The 27,049-nt window shown below is 40.6% G+C and overlaps 1 protein-coding gene across 3 annotated transcripts in view; it reads right to left on the reverse strand.

Annotated features, from left to right (window-relative positions):
- The window catches only part of LOC116966080 (cAMP-dependent protein kinase catalytic subunit alpha-like), a 107,053-nt gene that overhangs the window by 42,789 nt on the left and 37,215 nt on the right, over positions 1-27,049 (reverse strand). Inside the window, exon 1 of one of the 3 annotated variants that reach the window (XM_033012236.1) lies at positions 9,019-9,440. The exons of the other annotated variants lie outside the window; for them this stretch is intronic. Within the exon in view, the coding sequence (XP_032868127.1) occupies positions 9,019-9,040 (22 nt within the window). The 5' untranslated portion in view covers positions 9,041-9,440. Of the gene's footprint in view, positions 1-9,018; positions 9,441-27,049 lie in introns of those variants that run through there. 3 annotated transcript variants of the gene reach the window in all.

A 27,049-nucleotide genomic window follows, 5' to 3' on the forward strand; every position in this document is an offset into this window, starting at 1 on the left:
CTACCATTTCACGACTCTTTCCCAGAATCACTGTCTGTGGTCTTCCCATGATGGTACTCAACTGATAGAGAAGACTCTGCTGGGAGTCTCAGTCCGAAGAAGAATCACAACCTGAATTGTCACCTATTTCTTTTCTCCAGAAAGACCCACATTTGCTTGGCTGTCCAAATGATGCGGCTTATGGATAGGTGATGTTTTGGGTCGGGACACCTCTTCAAATTCCATATGTGCAGCTTAGTAAATGCCATCAGAGACTGTGCATTGTAAATAGTGAGTCAGTATTGCTGCCCTCAATGCTGGGTGGCTGAAATGTGTCATGAACTGACTTTCAATATTGTTAAACCTCATTGGAAATTGCTGAGCAGTTTATACAAAGACAAAACACTACTCTCTTGAGGCAACTACTTTGAGACCCAAAATAGATTATTCTGAATTGAGAGGTGAGAAATCTCCAAAAAGACCACAAGTTCACCAGGTTCAATTGAAGTGGCCAGATAAACAGGTAAGGTTTTAAGAATCATGAAAATAATAGTGACCTTGGCACAAACAAGCCTTGCCTGGAATTCATAACTTCTCCCTGCAGAGAAGAATATTATTTTTTGAAGCACAATGAAATGGGCTGAGCAGACAATTCCTTGCAGGGCAACCCAAAGCCACTGTTCATTGAAATGCTCTGATTTTTCCTTGTTTTTAAGCACTTTATCAATGATCAAAATTGAAACTGCAGATTCTGGTTTACACCGAAGATAGACACAAAATGCTGGGGTAACTTAACGGGACAGGCAACATCTCCCCTCAGCTAACAATGAACCATTCTCCATTTTCCTTGATTATTGTCCCATTTGATATGTGTTTTCACACCTTACTCTTTACATATCTCCCTCTTCTCTGAACCTGTCTGAAGAAGGGTCTCAACTGGAAACCATACCTTCTCTCCAGAGATGCTGCCTGCCCTGCTCAGTTACTTCAGCATTTTATGTCTATCTTCAGTGTCAAAATTAAAACTGTTGTTTCATCAGCTACGCTGCATTTCGGAATTCCTCTGAGTTAGTAACGGAAAGTTATACACAATTCTCCACACATTATACACAATTCTCCAAAACTGAGGATGTATTCAGATTAAAAGGTAATGAAGTATTGGATTTTGGAAAACAGGATCTAGAATAATAAATTCACACACATTTATTTGAAGTTAGATTTCCATGATCAAGAACATGAAAACAATGAAGATGGATTATTAATTGTCAAGAAGGGAGCAAAAAGAGAATGCAAACATGTTCTGAAGATCAAAAATAAAGCAAATCTGAAATGAAAACAAAAATTGTTGGGAATATTCAGAACAGACTGCAAAGTGAGAAAGAGTTAATGTTTTCGGTCAATGACCCTTTCCTCAGATACATACTTGCATGGAGTTCTTAGACCACAGAATGCTTTCTCACAGGCAGCAGGGCAGGCCAACATCCTTTGATAGCACTGCATTCTTTCCCAGAGTGAATTAGAAAAATATCCGAACCAGTGGTCAGGGAATGCAAAAGAAAGCATTTAGAAAATATATTAAAAATCACTGAGTCAAGAGTGAAGATTGTTTAATTGAAATATATACTGTGACCGGACCAATTAAATTTGGACTTGCTGTAGCTTTACAGCCACGTTAAATGAAACGACAAATATAGATTGTGGTTATGATCTGGATATCACTATCTATAAGAGTTGTAGAAATGGAATGGGTTTTCAAAAGGGAACTAGCAGGGTATAGATAAAGATCTGTGGAAGTGGGAATTTATTCCCATTATCCTATATCTCTAACGTATGACTGGCTTGATTGTAATCATCTATAGTTTTCCCACTGAAAGCATGCAGCAAAGAAGCTTTTCACCGTACCTCTATACACATGACAATAAACTAAGCTAAACAAAGAAATAATCCTGCACAGGTTTGCTGTTTCCTGTACCATAAACAATAATAAGCACGCTACAAAAACAGCTTTTCACCATACCTCAGTTCACGCAACATTAAATTAAACCCAACTAGTAATAATCCAGTTTAGTTTCAGCCTTACATAAGCAAAAAAATCACAGATGAAAAGCAAGTTATAATGTGCTCAGTATGTAGGTTTATAAAGTCAGCCATCTTGTGACAAAAGGCTTTAAAGAATACGATTACTGGAATAAGTCTAGAAGCATTAATTTCTAACTTTGCACTAATACATGTAACTTCTATTGTCCATCTTCTCTGTAAATCGAGTTGGACAATTTTAATCTTCACCGGTGTAACTTTCCAAGCACAGTCTTGTATGACACCAGTGTCTTCACTGCGACTGGCTCTGATGCAGAGCCACTGGTTAGGGTCACAGCTTGGATGTGATTAGGAGGCAAGCGTAGGATGGAGACGAATTTATACAGTGGCTGAACTGGAGCACAGTGCTCCTGGGTGCAGTGTCCATCAGTTGGTGCTGCCTTCCTGCATTTCTCTCTGAGTTGTCACGCATTGAAGATCATGAAGATTATTATCTAAATGGTGGCCGACTAGGAAAAGGGGAGATGCAGCGAGACCTGGGTGTCATGGTACACCAGTCATTGAAAGTGGGCATGCAGGTGCAGCAGGCAGTGAAGAAAGCGAATGGTATGTTAGCTTTCATAGCAAAAGGATTTGAGTATAGGAGCAGGGAGGTTCTACTGCAGTTGTACAGGGTCTTGGTAAGACCACACCTGGAGTATTGCGTACAGTTTTGGTCTCCAAATCTGAGGAAGGACATTATTGCCATAGAGGGAGTGCAGAGAAGGTTCACCAGACTGATTCCTGGGATGTCAGGACTGTCTTATGAAGAAAGACTGGATAGACTTGGTTTATACTCTCTAGAATTTAGGAGATTGAGAGGGGATCTTATAGAAACTTACAAAATTCTTAAGGGGTTGGACAGGCTAGATGCAGGAAGATTGCTCCCGATGTTGGGGAAGTCCAGGACAGGGGGTCACAGCTTAAGGATAAGGGGGAAATCCTTTAAAACCGAGATGAGAAGAACTTTTTTCACACAGAGAGTGGTGAATCTCTGGAACTCTCTGCCACAGAGGGTAGTCGAGGCCAGTTCATTGGCTATATTTAAGAGGGAGTTAGATGTGGCCCTTGTGGCTAAGGGGATCAGAGGGTATGGAGAGAAGGCAGGTATGGGATACTGAGTTGGATGATCAGCCATGATCATATTGAATGGCGGTGCAGGCTCGAAGGGCCGAATGGCCTACTCCTGCACCTAATTTCTATGTTTCTATGTTTCTATGTCCACTGTGTCACCAGATGGACAGAATTCACACTGCAATTTGTGGAACAGCAGGGAGGAGAGAACCTAGGATTGTTATCCTGTCCTCTGCTACATTTGCTAAGATGGTTGCAATTACTGGATCTTTTTGGTCCCTTGGTATGTACTCTTCTTCCCAGATGTGGACAATGAAATTGTGGAATCACAAATCACTGCTAATCACAAGGCCTCCTGACAATGTGGTGTTCTTTAATTGAGATACAGCTTTGGAACATTTTGTTAGGAGTGGTAGCAAGGAATTTACCGCACGCTGTACCAATGTTTAAGGCGTTCATGAAGCACTCTGCTATTTGTCTGAGGGTGGTCTTGTCTTTCAAGCAGGGAGTGGAATAGCAGGGATCCTTTACTTGCATGTCAAGGCTTCTTCGGGTCTCTAAGGAAAAATATTCTGTGAAATACAAAGGTAATTCTGCCAAATTGTTATGCTAATAAAACTTACTTAAAGTGGTAGGAGAAGAGGAAATAATTTCTGAATTCTTAACTTCAATATCCTGAAGTCTACTTATGTGGTAGTTGCACACAGGGTGCATTTCAGGGACAGCTATTAAAATGCTGTGAGCTTTAATGGGCAGATGTTGTGAAAATAATTGAAGTTATCTAAAGTATCTCTAATCCTTTTCAAAATTACCTAAACATCTCGCTTTAATCAAATTTTGGTCTTCCATGTAAGTAATTCATCTGATTCAGTGCTAAATTTTGTTTTACACTGTTCCAAAATGCCTTGTGCCTTTTTACTGCATTTATTGAAACTATCTAGTGCAACCTAATTGTTGAAATGACACAAGGTACTTGACAAAAGGAGCGAAGGAGAAATCCTGGAGAATTACTCCTTCGAGGGAGAGACAAGAAATATCGCTTCTTTCTACATCAAGATGCCATTCTCAGTACAAAAACAATGAATGGATCAATTGAAACAGGAGTTTCACATGCACAATCCTGTGACATTTCACACACCAATGCAGATGCAGCAGTTGTAGGGCTCAAAATGAATACATAGGAAGGAACTGCAGATGCTTGTTTCCCTTTCCCAAGACTCTCAGACTGAAGAAGGGTCTCGACCTGAAACATCACCCATTCTTTCTCTCCAGAAATGCTGCCTGTCCCGCTGAGTTACTCCAACATTTTGTGTCTATCTTGGGCTCAAAATTAAATCACTTTTATCCCTTGTACATGACGGTTGACACATTTGTGAAAAACAGTCGGAAGATATTATCGCTTTTGATTGGGGCCTTTATCCAGCTGGATCAGCATCGCCTGTTGAGGAACGGGTCAGAGGGCTCACCACTCCGGCTTTAGGATGAAATTTAAAAATCAGTGGCAATCATTAAACATTAGCCCAGCTGTGCCATGGTAAATAGCATGGGTTAATTCAGTCCATTATAAATTTGGAGAGCAACCTCTGTATCCTGTACTTTTGAAATGAGGCTTTTTCTACGTAAGCCTCTCGTCAATGATAATCTCTGAATGAGCCCTAAATTCAGAAAACAGCGTCATGTCCACATTGACAGCTGGACTGATAATTCCGTCAAACTGTGGCAACAGTCAGCAGATAATTTGGGAACATTAACGGCCAACATGCGTGGGGTTCTATGGTAAAGCACAATGTTGCTTGCATGCAGCTCACATTATATCCAAAGTGAATCTCTCACTAGTCATAGAGTCTTACAGTGTGGAAAGGGGTGGGAGATTGCAACCTTCACGTGGTCCGCCCTGTTTCGACGAATGCAATCAACCTGGCGTGCACAATCAAATAAGATCGAATAGAACAAGTTGTCCTACAACTTTAGGCTGTGCACGCCATATGCCAGAAGAAGAAGACAGTGTGGAAACTTCAGCCCAACTTGCCCACACCAGCCAACATGTCCCATCTACTCTAGTCCCACCTGCCTGCATTTAGCCCATATCGCTCCAAACCTGACATATCCATGTATCTGTCCAAATGTTTCTTAAACGTTGCGATGGTACCTGCCTCAACTACCTCCTCCGACAGCTTGTTCCATGCACCCACCACCCTTTACGTGAAAAACGTTACCCCTCAAGTTGCTATTCTTATTTGGTGCTCCAAATGTTTTTTGATAAACAGGGATATCTTCACAAAAACATTAATTAGGACAGTTAATACATGAAATGCCTGTCAGTGATGCCTAAATCCCATAAAACAGAATTGTATAAAAACCTAATCAACAGTGGATCACTGCAGCTTTCTCCAGAAAAGGCCCACAGAACCTTGAGCCTGACAAACCTGGAGGAGCATGAGGAACAATAATAACGTATTTTTATGAAGTAAAACGCCCCAATACTCATCATACGAGTGCTATCAACTCCAATCACCACAATTTACAACAACAACCAATAACTCTGTCAAAGAGATACGCTTTAAGGATTATATTGAAGGAAAATGAAGTAGAGAGGTTAAGTGTTTCAATTTATTCTTGATGTCTCAGAGATTATGGGGAGAAGGCAGGAGAACGGGGTTAGCCATGATAGATCAGCCATGATTGAATGGCGGAGTAGACTTGATGGGCTGAATGGCCTAATTCTACTCCTATCACATGATCATATGATATTCCAGAACTTCAGCTTCGCAGCTGAAGGCACAGCTACCAATGGCAAAACAGTTAAAATCAGAGAAACTCAGATAACCTTGAAGACTTCTGGTACTATAGATTGCAGAGACAAGGAGGTGTGAAGCCATCTGAAAAGAGAGATTGAGTGTTTTGAAACAAAGTTACTGTTGAATCAGACATCAACTCAGTTCAAACACAATCACTGTGGTTCTAGGTACCAATGAAATGAAAGCTAAACTGAACTTGGTCAGGGATAAGGTCCAAAGAGCAGAGATCTGGTGACATTAGCCTTACAGAGGGAAGAAAGAAGGGAACCATTAGGATTGCGCTGAAAAAATCCAGGCAAAGAGAAGGTGTGGGATTCACTCACACCCAACCTCCGTACGATAAGCCATCTGTTAGCACTTGTTTAGTATTACAGTTCACAGAATAAATCCAAATGATACTCCTCCAAGAAAATCCTCCACACTGCGGATTGGATTATATAATCATTCTTCTAACTGTCATACCATCAGATAAAGGTCATATACAGAAGCCTCAGAAAATCAATTTACTGAGTAACAGAAAGAAAAAAGGCAATGATAGGATAGATTCAAAGAGATTTCCAAAGGCGAAGGAACAAAAATGTAATTTTAGAGGCATTTTTAAAGTATAGAGAATGGTACTTTGAAGGTGAGGCTGTGGTGGAGTTTTTGAGACGAGGTTGTGAGTAACTTAGGTAGACATAAATGCTGGAGAAACTCAGCGGGTGAGGCAGCATCTATGGAGCGAAGGAATAGGTGACGTTTCGGGTCGAGACCTTTCTTCTGAAGGAGGGTCTCGACCCAAAACATCACCTATTCCTTCACTCCATAGATGCTGCCTCACCCGCTGAGTTTCTCCAGCATTTATGTCTCCATTTGATTTTTCCAGCAACTGCAGTTCTTTCTTAAACATTGTAAGTAGCTTAGTTTATTGGACCCTATTCTGTGGGGGCAGCAATGACCCATTAAGGAATACAGGAAAGGTTATTTTTCTTAATTCAGTTTTGTGGTCTAGGTCATGTGATAGGAGCAGAATTAGGCCATTTGGCCCATCGTTTACCGTGCCATTCAATCATGGTTGATCTATCTCTCCCTCCGAACCTCATTCTCCTGCCTTTTCCCCATAACCGACACCCGTACTAATCAAGAATCTATCTATCTCAGTCTAGGCAGGGAAGATTGGAAGTGGCAAAGGAAAATTAGAGGATATATAACAAACAAATGGGAGTATTGGTGGACTAGGGGCTGGGCACAGGGGGTAGAGGGGGGGGAAGAGTTGCAGTGAATACTTATTAATACAAGCTGCACAACTAATCTGCTTAATGAGGACATTATGTGGCAAGACAACACTACACTCTTTCAGCCTAGAAATTGGATTGGGAGAAGAGGCGTAAATAATACATAAGACATGCTTTTTGACATGTTTGAATTCTTGCCCAATGGGAAATTGGATAAGACATTTCTTGTCACAATTCACCATGATGGTGACATCATTTGCCAGTCGCAAGTGTTATCATTAACAAGCAGCGCAGTTATTCATTACTCATTCACATAAAGTGGATCAAAAGCTCACTTCATTTGCATTTCAACAAGAGGTACATTATGCTAAAATTGTTGATGGCAGAGTCTTAAATTATCCCCCCCGGGATATAATATCTGTGCTGAAAATCACCCTTTGTTACATTTATTCACGGTGCCCTGTTGCTGCGAGCTCTAGGTATGTATCAAAGCTTCTCTAAGCCAAATTAAACGGGTGTGGAGACATCTACAGCCGTGTGGCGTAAGTGGCCTGTTCTGTCGTCGGAAGGAGAGGTGAGGGATCCCAAGTAGACTACATGCCATCATCCCCTCCCACACAATTCCTTTGCGATTCCCCCTTCCCATCATATACCGACTGCCCAACGTCACAGTTTGACGTCATCTCCTTGGCAGCTTCAATATGTCAGTATATATCATGCTGACCCATTTCCCAAAGTCAGACAATAGACAATAGACAATAGATGCAGGGGTAGGCCATTTGGCCCCTCGAGCCAGCACCGCCAGCACACAAATGATATTGCTGTTGTTCTCTCAGCAAGTAGAGTCTATGTGAGACACCCAGATCTCTTAAAAGGGAGTAAATTATGAAAATTATTTCTTAAACCATACATTTTTTTGATGGGTTCCAAATTAGCATTAGCGAAAAATTTAGCACCTATTCAGTACGCGGAAATTCTAATCAAACCATTTCTTATGCAATTGTTCATTTACAATGATGCACTCAACTCAACACTCACTGTAACCGATTTAACGGTAAAAAAGGAATTATTGAAAGTAAACGATAGAGTAAAATATATTCTAGATACATTCAGTACACCAGGGCAATGTGTATAATTTATAAAAACAAAGAGTTTGTACATTACGTTTCAGTTTGCGATTGTATTGTATTGTATTGTATTCAAATTTATTGTCATTGTCTCAGTTAGAGACAACGAAATGAATTTCCCTTACAGGCAGTATCACAAAAATAAAAATAAATAAATAATAATAAATAATAAAACATATTAAAAATAAAATAGAACATATTAAAATAAAATAGAATTTAAAAAAAAGCACAAACAGTGAAAGTCCACGACACAACATAACACAGTGGCACCAAGGTGAGGAAGGCACCATAGCCCAGCCAGCCTCCACTCCGTTCTTCCCAGATGTTCACTCGTGGGCGATGTACTACAAGTTCAGGAAACTTTCACAAACAACCACTTATCATCGACTCCCATTCAGAGGAGAATTTGTATGACAACTAGCTTCTCAGTTTTGGTACATTTCAACATTAAGCACTGACTGAAATGTACAGCAAGATATTGTAAACAGTTCGATCATATCAATATGTGATTTTAATTAGGAGTCAGTCATTCAATGACATGTATTCAATGACAGGTGAGATTGACTAGTTCGGTGTCAAAGTTAGAATGTAATTCTAAAGTTATTCTAAATTATTTTGAAAAGATTCCTTGCATAACTGGTCTAAAAATTCAATGCTAGCTTGAGTATTTAAAGGCTTGCTTCCTGATGTGGAAAAGGTAAACAATCGCAACTCAGTTGACACACACCACTCAGCTAGATACTTGCTTACCATTTGAATAGTCTTCAGCCATCCCGCCTTCAAGCCTTGTCTTTAAGAATGAATGGTGAGAGATGTGCCCTGTTGTCAGCTCCCGAATCTTGCCTTGTCGACAGTTCTGCAGCTTGCTCAAAAGCTGAGCTGCATGAGTTTACTTCACAACAGTGCAAACATTGATTTGTGCACAGCTCCAGCTTGTGCGAGCTAACCCACTCCACAAAGTCCCACCTGGAAATTAGGGAAATCTAGCCTCAGTCGCAGCAGAATTGACTGAAATCAGCTACTTTAAACTTTCTCAGCATAAGCAAGCCAGAGCATGAAAGGAAAAGCTGGTGAACAGTTAATAACACTTCGGCAATTAGCTTTGCGGCATCCCCTCTGAGACTATATCAGGGTCAATGTAAAGTACTCTCCAAAGACAAGGAGTTGTCACAATGCAGGGCCCCCTGCTTCACCAGTCAATGCAGAGAGGGCAGCACAAATCAGCTCACGTGATATAACCACCCAAGGACGTCAACCTTCTACAATCCACAAGCTGTGCTGGATATTCACATGGCAACACTGATAGAGTTACTATATTTACACTGGACTTCCTGGCTCTGTACAGCACTGCAGACTGTCTGAAGCAAAAAGGAAGAGCGAGGGTGGTCTTGTAACAGCCAAGTTTGCAAAACCTCGCATTATAACTGCACTTTTCTTCAGATAAAGACTCGCTTCCAAATGAACTTTCTGCAGACACTTGGATTTCATTGTTTCTTCCAATATACAATTAAAAACTTTATATGATGAGATGCGGAGACAAGCACCCCCTTCAATGACATGGGGAGACTGGGTTTTAGTCTGTATGTGCCCCGCAAATGATTGATGGGACAAAGGAGGACCTTTACTCTACATCGATCCATTGCTGCAGCTGATCTAGAAGTACTGGATGGGACAACATAGAAGGCTTTTCACTCGGTATCTTGTGCTCTTTGTAAACATGTGTCCATCTAATACTCTGCTGCCGGTATCGTAACTCAGACCAAGTCCTGTTCACCATTATTCATGCATATTCTGAGCTACATTCACATCCTTTTACCAAATCCCTTCATAGAGCTGCCCTTTTACATCTCTGCGATATACTCTAATTCTACAATCTTCTGGGATATCAGTTCTGCTTTTGGCACTGATCCATTTTCACTGCTTCACCAACTGGCTCCATGCTAACTCACTCCTTCCAGTAGTAAAGTCATCTCTTGAGGCATTCTTATTTGACCAAGCCTGCTTAAATATTGTCTTTTGAAGCTCAAGGTCAAATCATTCATGATAACCAATCCTGGGAGGTTTATTATGTTGGAAACGTTCTATAAATGTAATCCATTGTATTGCACGATCTGCTTGAAAAGGTGATGTGGACATTGTTATATTAATACTGGAAGCAAAACACAAAAGCAATCTTCCTTGGCATTCTTAATATTCTTCACTGAAACCTGCTGAAAAACTCCAGAACTGGTAAAATGCTTTATTCAGCATAAAATATCTGCCTTTTAGTGGTATATAATTTGAACAATGCAGAATGTGTACAAGGAGCATTCTTCATATAGGTCTAACAGTAAATGCCTGGAATTCCAAGTATCTTTACAGACTATAATGTAGAAAGAGCAGCAACTTAGTCAATTACATTCTGACTTGAGTTAAGATAATGCAGATGTATGACCATGAATGAAGTACTGATCGCGTAACATCGTGGGCAAGTATTGCACTGGATACAGATGGACTATGAAGAGGGAACATTTACAAGTATTGTTCAGCTTAGTAGAAAAATAAGTATAATGCATCCCACTTTTTTAGGAAATTCCAGGCATCTGTATACATTGAGCCAATAAATAAATACTGCATAACTTAGTCTCTTACAACTTTTCACATTCCCCATCTCAAGGACTGTTTTACTGCTCCACACAACATATCAGCTAAACCCAGTTTTACAGAAACGTGGGAATACATTTCCTTAATTCACGAGTTATCTGTACTTCCCCCACTAGCTTTAAACAAACTAGATTAAAATGGCGAGCTAGTGTAGCTTTGCCAATAATGATCTTCCACAGTCAACGTTCTATCCATGGTAACGTACATTGACGTGAGTGAAGGTCTGATAAAACCTGTGAGAGTTCAGCTATGGAGAATACAAAATTCACGTACATTGGTTTTCCTGGGTCGAAGGAGCAAGTCCAGGCAGAAACAATATCGCGAATGCCGACCAGTCAGTGAGCAGCCAAATGCTACGTGCAATTGTCGGAATATAACACATTTCTATTACACTCCTAGGAACATTTAGCACTTTGAAATTGTTTGGCCAACAACAAGGTTTAGTGGATCAATCACCATTTTCCTGCACTCATCTCTTGAATCCTTTGAGATCTAAAATGTATTGATGTTCTTCTTGAATATATTCTGCAACCTATCTTCCACAACTCTTTGGGGCAGTTAATTCCAAAGATTTGAAGACATTTCTTCTCATCCCAGTTCTGAGGGCCAACCCATTGTTTTATGACTGGACCCCCAGTTCTCGATGCCATGGGCAGGGGAAAATGTCCTTGTGATTTCCTTATTACCCAATGTAAATTCTGCTGTTCTAATCTCCAACCGGAGGAGCTTCGACCGCCCTGACCGCGGTAGCGTCGATCACCACATTGAGGGGAGCTTCAATCGCCGACTGCGGGAATTTCGATCGCCCGGCCGCAGGAGAAAAGGAGGAAGAAGGTAAAAGTTATTCGCCATCCATCACAGTGAGGAATGTGAAGTCGCCGACTCTGGTCACATCACGGTGAAGGAGCGTGTGTGTGACCCGGACATTGAACTGATGCCTGTGGGTCTCTGCTTATGCAGTGTGCCTTGGGGATTCTCACACACCACTGTGGTGGCTGCTTATGTTTAATCTTTATGTGGTTTTTGTATCTTGTTGCTCTTTTGGTATGACTGTATTGTAACTCAAATTTCTCTGTACACGTGACAATAAAGGACCATTGAACATTTGCTAATCATTTTCTTTGGAATTACCTCTATAAGCTTTCACAGTATGCTTTTAAGTTTGTACCCCATTGTTTTATTCTGCTTTACATTCCCTTATCCTCCTTTGCTGAATTATGATTATTTGATTATGATTATTTTCCAAATCCTCCAGCTGTTCAATTGGCAGCATTAAACACTCTCTTTTATCCGACACCATATTTAACCGCTTCATAGCTACGGATACAACCTCTTTTCCTGATGCTTTTGTTTTGTCTCTAAAGAGGTATATATTATTTGGAAGCTGGGCATCAATTCTTTTGACTGTGCTCTATTGCACATTTATGGTTATATCGTTTATTGCAGTTTTGTAACGTCCCCTGGCATACGCCCGACCACCACATTTTACGGAATACAATCATGTAGCTCTTATGTTAATTTTAATATCCCTTGCACATATCTTATTTAACTGCTTTCTGTGGCTCTTTTGATATTTTTTCCCCACCTCTTTTCTTTCTAGCTAAATTCTGCATATGTTTTCTTTTACTTTTTCATATACAACAGCAGATTTTTTTTTGAAAGTTTCTTTCCAGCTCCTCCAACCACTTATCTCCCCGTGCCATCTCCTCCCACCCCCTCCCAGCTATTTAAATTTAGGTTATTTTACATTTCTTCCAGCCACCACACTGAACTAAACTGTGTTATGAAATTAAAAGGAACTGCGGATGCTTGTTTATACCAAAGATAGGCACAAAATGCTGGAGTAACTCAGCGGGTCAGGCAACACATCTCTTTTAAATGGGATGCTCGAGTCAGAGATAGCAGAAAATTGCCACAGCTGTTACTGCTAATAGTTCAATGATTGTAGCTTCTGCTGAGCATGGAGTGTTGGTTGATGATGGTCATGCAGGGAGGGAGAAGGAAAGAAAGGACTAGATTGGTTCATCTGCGACGTCCTCCGCTGTTCAGTTGACTGGAATGTTGATGTCCACATGTATCGGTGGTTTTTTGAGGTGAGAAATTAAATTAAAAAACAACTCAATTCTAGCATACAGCTCTCCCACCATGCTACCCACGAAGATCACAAGGGAGGGCAACAGTGTGTACCCATTTGCCACTAATTCATCATATTTAGAGGAACACCATTACTTCAGTTTATTAGTGTCATGTCTACCGAGGTACAGTGAAAAGCTTTGAAATGGTCAGTGGGCCTAAAGATTAATATGACAAACTGATCTGAAATGCACTGTAAAATATTATTAGGCATTCAACAAATTAAAACTGTCAAATAATCAATCCTATATCACCATACAGAATGGCTCAGCTGCTTAAAGTGCATGTGTGGCTCTGACGTTCAATGGATAATCTCGCTGAATTTCCATCATTACATCAGAGCAGAAACACAGCTGCCAGAAATGTACAGAATACAAATTCTCATACAATTTTGGCATTTTCCTGAACTGCCTTGACAAAGTTAAAATAAGCAGGATAAAATGCAAGATGGTGACTTCAATACCAATGTAAGTTTTAAAAGTTTGTTGAAGGAGTGAGATATAAAAATATTTGGGTCCACAAGAAATAGTGTCATCTTCTGTCAGATCGTTCATCACTGGAAGAAGCTGGAAAATAATGGGTTACGTTTGCAGTTGGTTATAATAGGATATAAGGATATAATAAATAATAGGCAATAGGTGCAGGAGTAGGCCATTCAGCCCTTCGAGCTAGCACCACCATTCACAGTGATCATGGCTGATCATCCACACTCAGTACCACGTTACTGCCTTCTCCACATATCCCCTGACTCCACTATCTTTGAGAGCTCTATCTAACTCTCTTGAAAGCATCCAGAGAATTGGCCTCCACTGCCTTCTGAGGCAGAGAATTCCACAGATTCACAACCCTAGGTGGGAAAAAGTTTTTCCTCATCTCCGTTCTAAATGGCTTACCCCTTATTCTTAAACTGTGGCCTTTAAACTTCTTCATCTTCCATCCTGCCTGCCATTTTTTTGCACTGCTAATAATTACCAGTTGCAGCAAGTATGCCTAGGTGCAGGGGCATCAGTCACACTTGCAAAGTATGGCAATGTTTGCAGAACAAAAACAAAAGTATCTGTTGTACGAGGGTCACAATAAATCAGGATCTGTCAGCAACTTCCATAAGTAGTTCAAGCAATGCACTCAATAAAAAGCAAAAAGAGCTGCAAATACTTGGCAGGTCAACAGCTTCTCTGTAGAAACGGACTTGAACATTCCGATCAATAAATATCTCTAGCAGTTTTTACTTCTGACTTCTTCCATCTGCAGTCGTTTGGATTTTCAGGATGGCACTTAAGGTTGTATTAACACATTTGCTTAGAAATATATTTGCAACAACACCAAGATATCTTTCATGCTCTCTCATTATATTTCCCATTCTTTATTCTCCACTAAATCAATTTTTGCTCAGGTTGTTTATTCCTTTGAAGTTTGATTGATATTTTTGATTGAATAAAGGGGAGGCCATTTAAGACTGAGGTGAGAAAATACTTTTTCACCCAGAGAGTTGTGAATTTATGGAATTCCCTGCCACAGAGGGCAGTGGAGGCCAAGTCACTGGATGGATTTACGAGAAAGTTAGATAGAGCTCTAGGGGCTAGTGGAATCAAGGGATATGGGGAGAAGGCAGGCACGGGTTATTGATTGGGGACGATCAGCCATGATCACAATGAATGGCGGTGCTAGCTCAAAGGGCCGAATGGCCTCCTCCTGCACCTATTTTCTATGTTACTATCTACTCTGGATACACTAAGTATCTCCCCTCAAGACCCATTCAAGTTCCTCCTCTGCACTCCAACTTCATCGGTGAAGTTGAGTGTGCCCAGGTTCTTCTTCTGCTTGTGTGTGGCTCTCCCGGGTTTGGGTTCAGATTCTTCCCCTCTGTCAGAAAATTCTCTCCGACCCTACATGCCCTTTGTTGTGTTGTCTCTCTGTGACAGTCAGACTTTATTTGGCTCTGCCTTCCAATTTCCCCTTTCAGCTATGCTCCTTTGTAACTTATTTCTGCAACCACAACAAAGGCATCCGTTGGTTGGATCTTTAAAAGAGATCATTTGATAAGATCATAGCAGAGAAATTGTTTTCCAGCAGTCTTTTGTATATTATTAAGCTGTTGTTTAGATGAAAGAAATCAGAAACACTTTAAAAGCCAAAGGATAAAAGGATAATAACAAGGCTGTAGCAAGACAGCATCAAAAATGCATCCAACATCCAGCCAGTGATAGTCACTGAATTACCAATATGTTGCAATAGTTTTGCACAATAAGCAGGCTGTCAAGCTATGAAAAGACAATCCCTCCTAATTTTAGGTCCCCCCCCCCCGAAAAGTATGGAGAACATGGATAGTTAATGTAAGAAAAAGACACAATGTGCTGGAGTAACTCAGCAGGTCAGGCAGCATCAGACTAATTAGTCTGAAGAAGAGTCCCACCCAAAACATCATCTATCCATGTTCTCCAGAGATCCATGTTCTGCATGCCCCGCTGAGTTAATCCAGCACTTTATGTCCTTTTGTGTACACCGGCATCTGTAGTTCCTTGTTTCTACTAGGTATAAAGATATTTGCGTTAACACCAAAATATCTTTCACTCTCTCTCTATCAATCCTTACACTATCAATCCTTTGTTTTTCACAGACTACAAAATCATTGACGTTTCAAAGTTATAGAGAAGTGCAAAGTGATTGCATTATGAAATTTTACCTAACATCTAACACCTGAATCATTGACACATAACGTCATTCTGGCAATGTATTTGCTGTTGTTCTATATGATATTGTTTTCCAAAGAGTCTGACATTAAATTATGCACCAGAACAACGAGGGGTTGAGGAGTCTACTCTTGCCTCTACGTTCTTATCGTATCACCCAGCCGACACAATGCCTGACTGGGCCATTTATCTGACTCAGCGTTAGTAATGGTGAGATGTTGATGCTGGTGCACTAGATGTTGCTGAGATATTGACTGCAAATAAAATTGGCAGGATGGAAACCCCCAACTAAAACTACAGAGCCACCTACAGGATGTGTAAATTGCCCAGAGGGTTGGGCAGAACAAAAAATGGAGAAAACCCACAAATATATTCAATTGTACCTAGACAGGTACATGGATAGGACAGGTTTGGAGACTTATGGACCAAGCGCAAGCAAATGGGACTAGTGTAGCTGGGACATTGTTGGCCGGTGAGCGCAAGTTGGGCCGAAGGGCCTGTTTCTAAACTGTGTCACTCTATGTCTCTATGATGAGAAAAATCAGGAGATGCCAGAATGGTACATAACTTAATAATAATAATAACTTTATTTATAGAGCACTTTAAAAACAACCACTGTTGCAACAAAGTGCTGTACATGACTAATCATGGACAAAAAATTATTACACGACAATAAAAACATTAAAAAAGAGTAAAAACAGTAAAAATAAAAACATTAACAACACTAAAACAGGAGCAAAGTCTCATGCAGGGTCAAAAGCCAAGGAATATAAATGTGTTTTAATACTGGTTTTGAAGATGGACAGTGAGGGGGCCTGTCTGATGTGCAACGGCAGAGTACATCAAAGTACATCAAAGAAGAACTTGAACCAGAGTACGTGAAATAAGAATAAGGAGGTTCAGGGGATCTAGAAAGGAGAGCTAGAGCAAACCGTTCTTTGTCATTACAGAAATGCTGCAGCAATTATATAATTAACGTGAAACATGAACACTTTTTACATCAAAAACCCTGATAACATTACGGGGGCGACTAAATTATCGAGGAAGGAAAGCAAGATTATTTTTATAAAACAGCTGAATTTTTAAACCATACATCTCACTTTCCACAGTGCAGTTTGAGACTTCAATTGTCTACAGTTAACGACCAGATGATAAATGAATCAAGAGTTTCAGGGGGAAATATAGGGCAATGCAGCAACTTGATCCAAAAGCCTCAGATACTGATTCATAACAGGGCTTCAGATACCACCGCTGGTTTAACCCACTACCCTGAAGCATCCAGTACAAGGCTGGGTTAATGACTGGGTTCATCAGCTCAGCAACTGACATAATTATGAAGAAAAAACACTAAAGCAAAAGCAAAATAGTGCAGCTTTTAGAAATCTGATAAAAGTCATTAACCGGAAACATGTGCTTTTTTGACAGTAGATGCTGCTCAGTACTTTAAACTCTGTGGTATTTTACCTTTAACAATAGTTTCAGTTTGACAACCAGGAAAATGAACAGGAGTTAATGGGCACATCACTAAAACCTAATTAGTGAGGATTTAGTGGTTAAACTAAAATGTGGTTCATTACAGGAGTAAAATGGCAAACCCTGAAATTCAAAGACGGTGATGCCTCTGCAATATCCTGTTCTTCAGTGAAACCTGTCTAGATTTCTGACTGTTTCTTCAGGTTGTTTTAAAGTTCTTAATTGCAAATTACTAATCTGAACTGGAGGTCCTATCACTCGAAAACAATGAGGAGTTGTCCCATTGAAGTGTGTGCATTTCGCTCAGTTTGGGGCTCCTCTATCTTTCATGTCCACATGATGTACACTTGACACTTTGCATCAGTGAAGGGAACAATCATTTAAGGAGGTAGAGGGAATCGTCAATCAAGTGGGCTTCTTTCTCCTGAATGGAGTTCAGCTCTGAGAATTATTGGAGCTGTATGCATCCATATCCAAGTGGATATGATTTCATCAAAATTCTGATATGCCTTATGATGGATAGTTAGAATCAGTCATTTGCGATATAAATGATGGGCTGAGTTTCCAGTGACTGATCTAATTCAATTTCTGGTTAACGGTGGTTCGCAGAGTTTGACTGGGTAGAATTTGTCAGTGGCATCGCTAATGGATGTCAAGTGGAGATATTGAGATTATCCTCTTGGATATGGTTTGTTCCTGCAGTCTGAGTAAACATAAATGTTACACCCACCTTATTCCCAAGCCTGTGTTGCTTGGTCTTCATGCATATATGCCTACCTTATTAACTTCAACATTGCTGGTTCTAAATACGAGAATTTCCCTTCAATAGTTTTATGAAAATTAATGATAGCAACATTACTGAAGAATGCAAGGATCCATCATCCTCCAAGTAGAATGATTCTTTACTTTCTATTATTATGGCTACAGAAGTGGCAATTCATTCTGCCTGCACCCATCACCTACCCAGCCCCCCCCCAATACATCATTCAACCTAAATCCCAGCCCTTGCTCAGACCATTCAATTAACCACCTGATTCAAATCCTGCCTGTGCAATCCTTCCCAAATTCATTTGTAACCTGGCCATCCTAATCATCTTCCCAACTACATCCCCGGCAGAAGGACAATCTTCCTCATACAATTCTTCCGCCCATCCTATCTGATGAGTGCAGGTTCTGGAAATCTGATAAAAGATCATCAATCAGAATCATCAACCTGCTCCATAACCTTTGTCATGATAAATACAGATGTGAAGTATTCATCTCATCTCTTCTAGTTCCACACATAGATGACCACACTAATGCTTAAGGGGAGTCTGAAGAAGGCTCTTGACCTGAAACGTCACCCATTCCTTCTCTCCAGAGATGCTGCCTGTCCCGCTGAGTTGGAGTAACTTTTTGTTTCTATCTAATGCTTAAGAGGTTCTATGCTCTCCTTGGTTATCATTTTGTTCTTAATATACATAGGATGTTTTAGGATTCATCTTTACCTTATCTGCCAAAGTGATATCCTCTTTTCGTCCTCCGGATTTCCTTCTTTATCATATTCCTTCATTCCTTTCAGTCTACAAATAATTTGTTTGATCCAGCAGCCAATACCTGGCATATGCTTCCTTTTTTTTCCCAGACTCGAGCCTCAATATCCTGTGTCAGCCAAGGTTGTCCAATCCAATCTGCACTGCCTCTCACCCTAACAGTAACATTCTTTTTGTAACTTTTGGTTATGCTTCTATACGTAAATATATGAGTATAGTTTTAACCCAAATTTACAAAAATGCTGGAGATATACTACCTGAGTGGAGAAATCTGTAGAGTATTTCCACTGTTACTTTTATTTCAGATTTGCAGCAACTGCTATGTTCTGCATTGCACTATTCCAAGATGTTCTTTTTTTTTTGCTACTGCCCTTTTTTTCATCCCTCCCAATTTATACTCCTTCCGTCCGAGATGTCAGTTGTGATTAATAATAAGCATTCATTTCCCCTCTCTTTGATGCCACCAACACTATTTGGACAACCACACAGACATTTATTTTAGACACGAGGAATTGCAAGTGCTAGTTTCCAAAAATCAACGCAAATGCTAGACTTTTACTTTGTTCTCTCCTCTCTGCAACTTAAAATTTGCATGTTTTCAATTTTCCAGTTCTGATGCAAAATAATCTTGAAATATTAATTATTTTTCTCTCTCTAAAGACACTTTCTGACCCACTGACCTTCTCCAACATTTGCTGTTTTATTTCAGATTTCCAACATCTGCAAGATCTTTTTTCTTATTGATTAATCTTAATTGAAGTTACCTATCTGGAAGCTGGTTAGATTGGACAAGACCCTCAATTGGTGTTTAAGATGAATAAAACTACCAGGTAGTGAATGTTTTAGAGATACAGCATGGAAATAGGTGTTTCGGTCCACTGAGTCTACGCCAACCATCAATCACGTGTGAACATTAGTTCTAAGTTATCCCACTTTCTTATCCAATCTTTACACAGAGGCCAATTAACCTACAAACCCTCACATCTTTGGGATGTTGGAGGAAACTGAGGACACGGAGGAAATCCACACGATCGCAGGGACAACGTGCAAACTCTACACAGACAGTACCCGAGGTCTGGAGCGAACCTGGGTCTCTGGCACAGTGAGGCATCATCTTTACAAGCTGTGCCCTTCTTGTATGTACCAGTTGATGGATATTTTGTCAAGGCTTATATAACCCATTTTGTTAAAAAAGAGAATACGATCAGACATTTTAGATGGCCTGACAGAAATCAAGTAAAGATATTTCATTCACAGCTAGAACACCAGTTTTCAGTCTAAAGATTCTGAGCTCCAAGGTTCAATCTTGACCATGGGTGCTACCTGTATGGAGTATGTACGTTCTTCCCGTGACCATTTGATTTTCTCTGGGTCCTCCAGTTTCCTTCCACATCCCAAAGATGTGCGGGTTAATAGGCTTCTGTAAATTGTCCCTAGAGTGTAGGATTGTACTAATGTATGGGTGATTGCTGGTTAGCACAGACACGTTTCCACACAGTTTCCACACTGTATCTCTAAAAAAAAACTAAATTACATTTCCCATGATCTAAGACATCCATTCAAATCAGTAGTTTAGCCCTCGTAACTTGGTCCGAATGTGTTAACCTTGCACATTTTCATTATCATTTGAATTTTTACATTACTTCCATTGTGCCTCTGTACTTCTGACGTTCATCAACTATCCTTCACGAATTTATTTACAAAATAATTTCCTGACTAATCTAATCTAGCCTCATTGCAGCCTGAAAATTATATTTCTCTATTGGGATCCATTGTATTTTTTCATGAAATTGCCTGTTGTTTCCTTTACATGGATGGAGTTTGGCAGGGGGTTTGATTTTAGTCACTGGCTCTCAGTTCTTTTTGCAGCAACCTCAGAAAGGTTTAATTGCCTTCATCAAGACCAACCACGAAGAATATCCAATTAAAATAACATCTCCAGCCACCAAGGACAAAATAAATGAGGCAGAAGTCACCTGATATGCCACCCTAAGAATCCTTAATAAATCCAATTGTTTTCTTCACTACCCGTTGCTACAAGAATATTTTTAGAACCCTTTTATATTAAGCTATTTTATGCTCCTTTAACATCATGCAGAGCTTGATTTAACCTCTCCTCAACAACATCTTTGTTTACTTGCAGTTTTAACCGGCTGCAAACTTGTTCTTGTGGACAGCCTTACCTCCTCTACATGTCCTCCACATAATTCTCTTCTGCTCACAGCAGTTCTTCCTTCCTCTGCTGCACTTACTTCTCAGTGCAAGTATGGTTACTCTGTAAAATCAGTCACACAACCCTTCCCGTCTCCACCTACCTTCTTGACATTGTTCCTTTGATTCCTTTCTCACCCCCTCAAATTCCATCACTCCACATAGCTCTCCTCCCTATTTGTAATCACCTATGGAGATTTTCCCAGGTTGTTTCCATTCATCACATCATGACATGAAGATCAGAAGCCTCCTCGTGGCGATCCCTGGAAGCGACGATGCGAGGCAGTCTTTGACGCACGGGCGACAATTCTGTCAACATGTTGGACGACGACAGAAGACAACGGCGAGCTACATCGTCTGACACACGAGCGAACGAGCGATCACATTGTCCTCCCATTGTTCTCATGCAGTTGTGTGTAAATTACAATGATTTGCTTCTGTTTCATTTCTGAGGGTACTGACGTGGATCCTAAACTTTTCCTATCTATGTACCCTCTAAACTTTTCCTATCTATGTACCCTCTAAACTTTTCCTATCTATGTACCCTCTAAACTTTTCCTATCTATGTACCTTTCCAGGTTTCTTTTAAATGTTGTTAAAATACCTGCCTCAACTAACCCCATACACCCACCACACACCAACTGGAAAAAAGTTGCCCGTCAGGCAGGCTTCTATTAAATCTTAAACCTATTTCCTTTTGTTTTTGGCTCCCCTACTCTGGGTAAAATAATTTGCACATTCACTCCATCTATTCCACTCATGATCTTATACACCTCTATATGATCATCCCTCATTGTCCTGTGCTCCAAGGAATAAAGTCCTAGCCTGCTCAACCTCTCCCAAAACTCAGGTCCTCAGGTCCAGGGAAATAATCTCGTAACTATCTTCCCACAATCTCCTTGGATATTTCTGATCAGACCTGGGAGATTTCTCTACCCACATACACCCTAGTACATTCAGCACCTCCTTGACCATATTACAGACTGTCCTCAAGATATCTCCATTAACTGTTCCAGTCTTCATGTCTTTCTCCGTGGTGAAAACAGAGAAAGACTCATGGAGGACCGCACCCTTTTCCTGCACCTCTACACAGACATGACCACTTTGATTTCTGAGGGACATTATTCTCTTGTTGCATGAAAGTTGTGTCAAGGTGAGAATGCTTGGTACTTCAGATTCTTTCAATGATTCAGTTGCTTCATGGAGTGAATGTTTAGGAAAAATGTATATCTTTACTAATTTATATTATGTTGCAGAAGGTAAGAATCCATTTTGCTTGCATCTGTAGGTTCCAAAGTTAGGTTCTTCAGGAGATTCATAACCCTTGACATCTTATCCTCAGCATCAGCACATCCACTTAAAGTAGACGATTCTGCATTTGTGCAAGATGTCGTAAGCACAAGGGTAAAAGCTGATAGCACTGCACCAGTTGCAGTGGAGGTTTGTCAAGATGATAATCATGTGTTGAAACATTATCAAGATCTGAGATTAACTCAACCATACGAGAATGTGGTAGAACCAGAAGTTTCCTCACCCTCATCTTACAACCTATACATTCAAGGACAGTATATGTCCACGTCTCCTGGGTGATGATTCATAAGGTTACAAGTGACAGGATCAGAATGAGGCCATTCTGCCCATCAAGTCTCCTCCGCTATTTAATCATGGCTGATCTATCTCTCCCTCCTAACCCCATTCTCTTGCCCTCCCCTTAATACTGGCATCCCTTATTCAGCAGATTCTACCTGTAATCATGGACATTTAAATGCTAGATTTTTATCTTTACATAGGACTGTAATTAATGTGTTATTTTATGTATGTGATAAGCTGTTACAAGAGAACTTGAAGAATGGGGAAACTATGTGCTATAATTCTTAATAGTAGATGACCACACCCATAAAATTGGCTTCTTAAATTCATCTTGACTTGTTTAGAACTGCTAAATGATGGAAGTTGTTCGTAGTTGATGTTGAAATACATTGAATGGTGCCATTATGCTGATGCAGTGCAGATATCACCTCAGAAGGAGTGCACTATTCACCATTATTAACAGCAGGCTGATAAATCATGTGATGCCGAACAGAAATCAAACATGGATTTTTTACACGTGATTCTGGAGATTAAATCAAGACTTATGCATTCCCCAACAAAAAATATCTTCATCATTTATCATTCGTAGCTTCACAAGGAAGTATATCGTCCCATTGTTATAAGGAGGGTCATTAAAAAAAAATTTTTTGAGGTTATGGCATCACTAGAAAGGAAAGTATTTACTGACTGTCCCTAACTTCCACAAGTGCGCAGCCATCTTAAACCACTACAGTCCTTGTAATGAAGGTTCGCACACAGTGTAGTTGGGTGGCGAGTTTTAGGATTTGGACCCAGGGCAATGATGTATATGTCCAGATCAGATCAGTGTAGAACTTGGATGGGGGAAACGAGCAAGTGGAGGCAATCCATAATACCTGCTGCATTTGAACTTCTTAGTTGGAGAGGTTGTGTGATTAGGCAGTGCTGTCAGAGTAGCCTGGGTGAGCACATTTTGTACAAGTGCAGTGCAGTTTGCAGATGCGAATTGCAGTCTTATGCTTGATTGGAGTGCTAATCAGCCAGACTGCTTTGTTCTAGAAGTGGTCAAGTTTCTTGATAGTAGTTGGAGCTGCACTGTTCCGGGCAAGTGGAGAGTATTCTATCATACTTGTAGAAGGTGGAAAGGCTTTGGGTGTGCGGAGGCAAATCACTCATGACATGATAACCTGCTGCTGACCTGTTTCTGTGGCCATGGGCTTTGTGGCTGGACAGGTTGGGTTCCTGATCAGCAGTGATCCCCAGGATGTGGTTGGTGATGGTAATGTCAAGATGATTGCTCTTGCTGAAGATGGTCATTGCATGGAACTTCTGTTGTGCAAAGTTTAGCTGCCATTTATCAGCTCATGCCCGAATAATAGGACAGTCTTGGACGTCATTAGGATATGCAAATGGTCATGGGATGCAAACAGAATCAAACATGGTACAATCATTAATTAAAAAAAAAAAAACTCTGGAAGTTAAGATGGAAGATCAGTCATAAATGAAGCAGCTGATGATGGCTGGGCTGAGGACGCTGTCCTGTAGAGGCCAGCGTTAGTGATGGACAACATCTGCAACCTGCTTTCTTTGTGCGATGTGCGACTCCAATCATTTGGAGTGTTTTCCCCTTGATGCTCATTGATTGTATCTATGTCACACTTTGTCAAAGGCAAGCTTGATAAAGGGCAGTCACTCTCACTTCACTTCGGGAATTCCATTTTTTGGTCCATGTTTGACTCAAAGTTGTGATGAGGGCTGGACTACATGATCATGGTGAAAGGCAAATCAGGCATCAGTGGGCAGATTATTGGTGAGCAAATGCCAAGGAATTGTGTGGAAACAAGCCTTTTGCCTAACCAGTCTCCGCAGACCATCAAGCATAAATTTACATGAATCTGTTTGATTGCTGATAACATCTTCCAACAGGACGCGACGTAACTGGGCAATTTTCCACATTGTCAGGTAGTTGCCAGCATTGCAAATTAATTGGAACAACTTAACTCGAGCACAGTTCCAGAGTTCAGGATAGCTCTTTTTTTTTTATATAAGCGCAATGCACATTCCAGCAGCAAATTTTGAAAGAAAAGTAATTGCTTATCTATTGTACCATCACATTTCTCGGTCCATGTCTCAATCCATTTAACATCACGTTACTTCGAGCACCTATTACATGGACCTAAAAGCCGACTCTGCTGGTTAAGGTTCCCTGAGAAATTTTGTAGGCTCATTATTAAGGGACTGTCTGATGGTATTTATGTTGCAGCCGAGAAAGTAAAACGTGTACAATTCAACGTTTAAAATTCGGTGTGGTTGGTGAAGGAATTCATTTAAAAAACCAATTGCTTCCTTACTGCAATTGTTGCAGAGTTGGGTAAATTTGTTCTGTGTCCTCCTGTGTTGGTGACATTTATTCACAGAGGTCCTGTGTATTTGCAGATATGTCAAATGGTAAATAATGCGCACTAACATCACACTCTCAAATTCCATTTGCACATCTGAATCTGTGAACGATGCAGGCAGCTCATATCCTATCTTGTCATAATGAGAAAGGTGATGCCTGCTTTTCTATTACTTTAAGGGAAAATATTATTTGGTCTGTATCCATTCAGAAGGTTACATTGGTCTTCTGTCAGTTCAGTCTGAAGAAGGGTCTCGATCCAAAACGTCACCCATTCAGTCTGAAGAAGGGTCTCGACCCAAAACGTCACCCATTTCTTCTCTCCAGAGATGCTGCCTGTACTGCTGTTACTCCAGCATTTTGTATCTATCTTCTGTCAGTTACATCCTCTTAACCCTCACGATGCTGAGATTGCTGAGGCTCGTTGCCTTGCCATCCTCATTGCACATCAATCCCCAGTCCCCAACTGGACGTCACCTTAATCATCTCCTACCCATTCCACTGTCTCCATGACTGACCTATGATATCTCAACCTTAAAGCGTTGAATAACAATGTCTTCTGACTAATTTAACTCAAGCCCTAACCCAATCAGATACTTACCATACAAAATTTCCCATCCCAAACACAAAGCCTTGACTGATCACATTCTTCTGATCAAATCTCCTTCCTACCCAAATGTTCAAAGTCTGACTCTCTCTGTCCAAGAGCCATATCCAATAACGTAATGGGCCTCAAATGTGATAATAATGGTAAGCTTACCAACAAGACTGCTCACATTTTGTCGCTGCCCTATACATAGAAACATAGAAACATAGAAAATAGGTGCAGGAGGAGGCCATTCGGCCCTTCGAGCCAGCACCGCCATTGATTGTGATCATGGCTGATCGTCCCGTATCAATAACCCGTGCCTGCCTTCTCCCCATCCCTTGACTCCACTAGCCCCTAGAGCTCTATCTAACTATCTCTTACATCCATCCAGTGACTTGGCCTCCACTGCCCTCAGTGGCAGGGAATTACATAAATTCACAACTCTCTGGGTGATAAAGTTTTTTCTCACTTCAGTCTTAAATGGCCTCCCCTTTATTCTAAGACTGTGGCCCCTGGTTCTGGACCCGCCCAACATTGGGAACATTTTTCCTGCATACGTGGCAACTCTTTGCATACTTTGTGTATGGTATGCAAAACAAACAAAAATCACTGTGACATGTCACATGTGATAATAAAGTATCAATCAATCAATCAACAACTACCAATGTAAATTCCCATCCATAGTCATGCAAAAACTATTCGGAATAGACATCTTCTATTCGGAATAGACGTCTTGGTTCGTTTTCTATCAATCCAATGACAGATAATTGTAGTGTTCTCCACTGTTTTGTTTTGTTTTTAAATCAAAAATATTTATTCAAGTATTAAAATAGTATTTACAACACAATAAAACAAAACAGAACCCACCACCATAGTACAAGACAAAACAAATATACTACTAAACAACAATCATTTTAGAAGGAACTGCAGATGCTGGGAATCGAAGGTGGACAAAAATGCTGGAGAAATTCAGCGGATGAGGCAGCATCGATGGAGCGAAGGAAATAAGCAACGTTTCAGGCCGAAACCCTTGTTGTTACAATCCTCGTCCAGAATACATTCAACCCCCCTCGGTGCCCAAGGGTGTGGGAAATCCCCCAGGGTGCCCGTGGGTGTTCTCCACTGTAGGTACAATTGTGATCAATCAACACTGCACAGTTCAAAAGTCGTTTAGGGGAATCTTAATACACTGGCTAAGCAACTCATCAGTTAAACACACCAAAGCCTTCAAAAATTATTTGATGTATATGTTGTATGAAAGGTATAAGTGAATGAAGCCCATGGGATCAAAAAGGCAAGTATACAAGGCCGACTAGGAAAAGGGGAGATGCAGCGAGACCTGGGTGTCATGGTACACCAGTCATTGAAAGTAGGCATGCAGGTGCAGCAGGCAGTGAAGAAAGCGAATGGTATGTTAGCTTTCATAGCAAAAGGATTTGAGTATAGGAGCAGGGAGGTTCTACTGCAGTTGTACAGGGTCTTGGTGAGACCACACCTGGAGTATTGCGTACAGTTTTGGTCTCCAAATCTGAGGAAGGACATT

Source organism: Amblyraja radiata, chromosome 35, assembly GCF_010909765.2.
Source record: "Amblyraja radiata isolate CabotCenter1 chromosome 35, sAmbRad1.1.pri, whole genome shotgun sequence".
Taxonomy (NCBI): Eukaryota; Metazoa; Chordata; class Chondrichthyes; order Rajiformes; family Rajidae; genus Amblyraja; species Amblyraja radiata.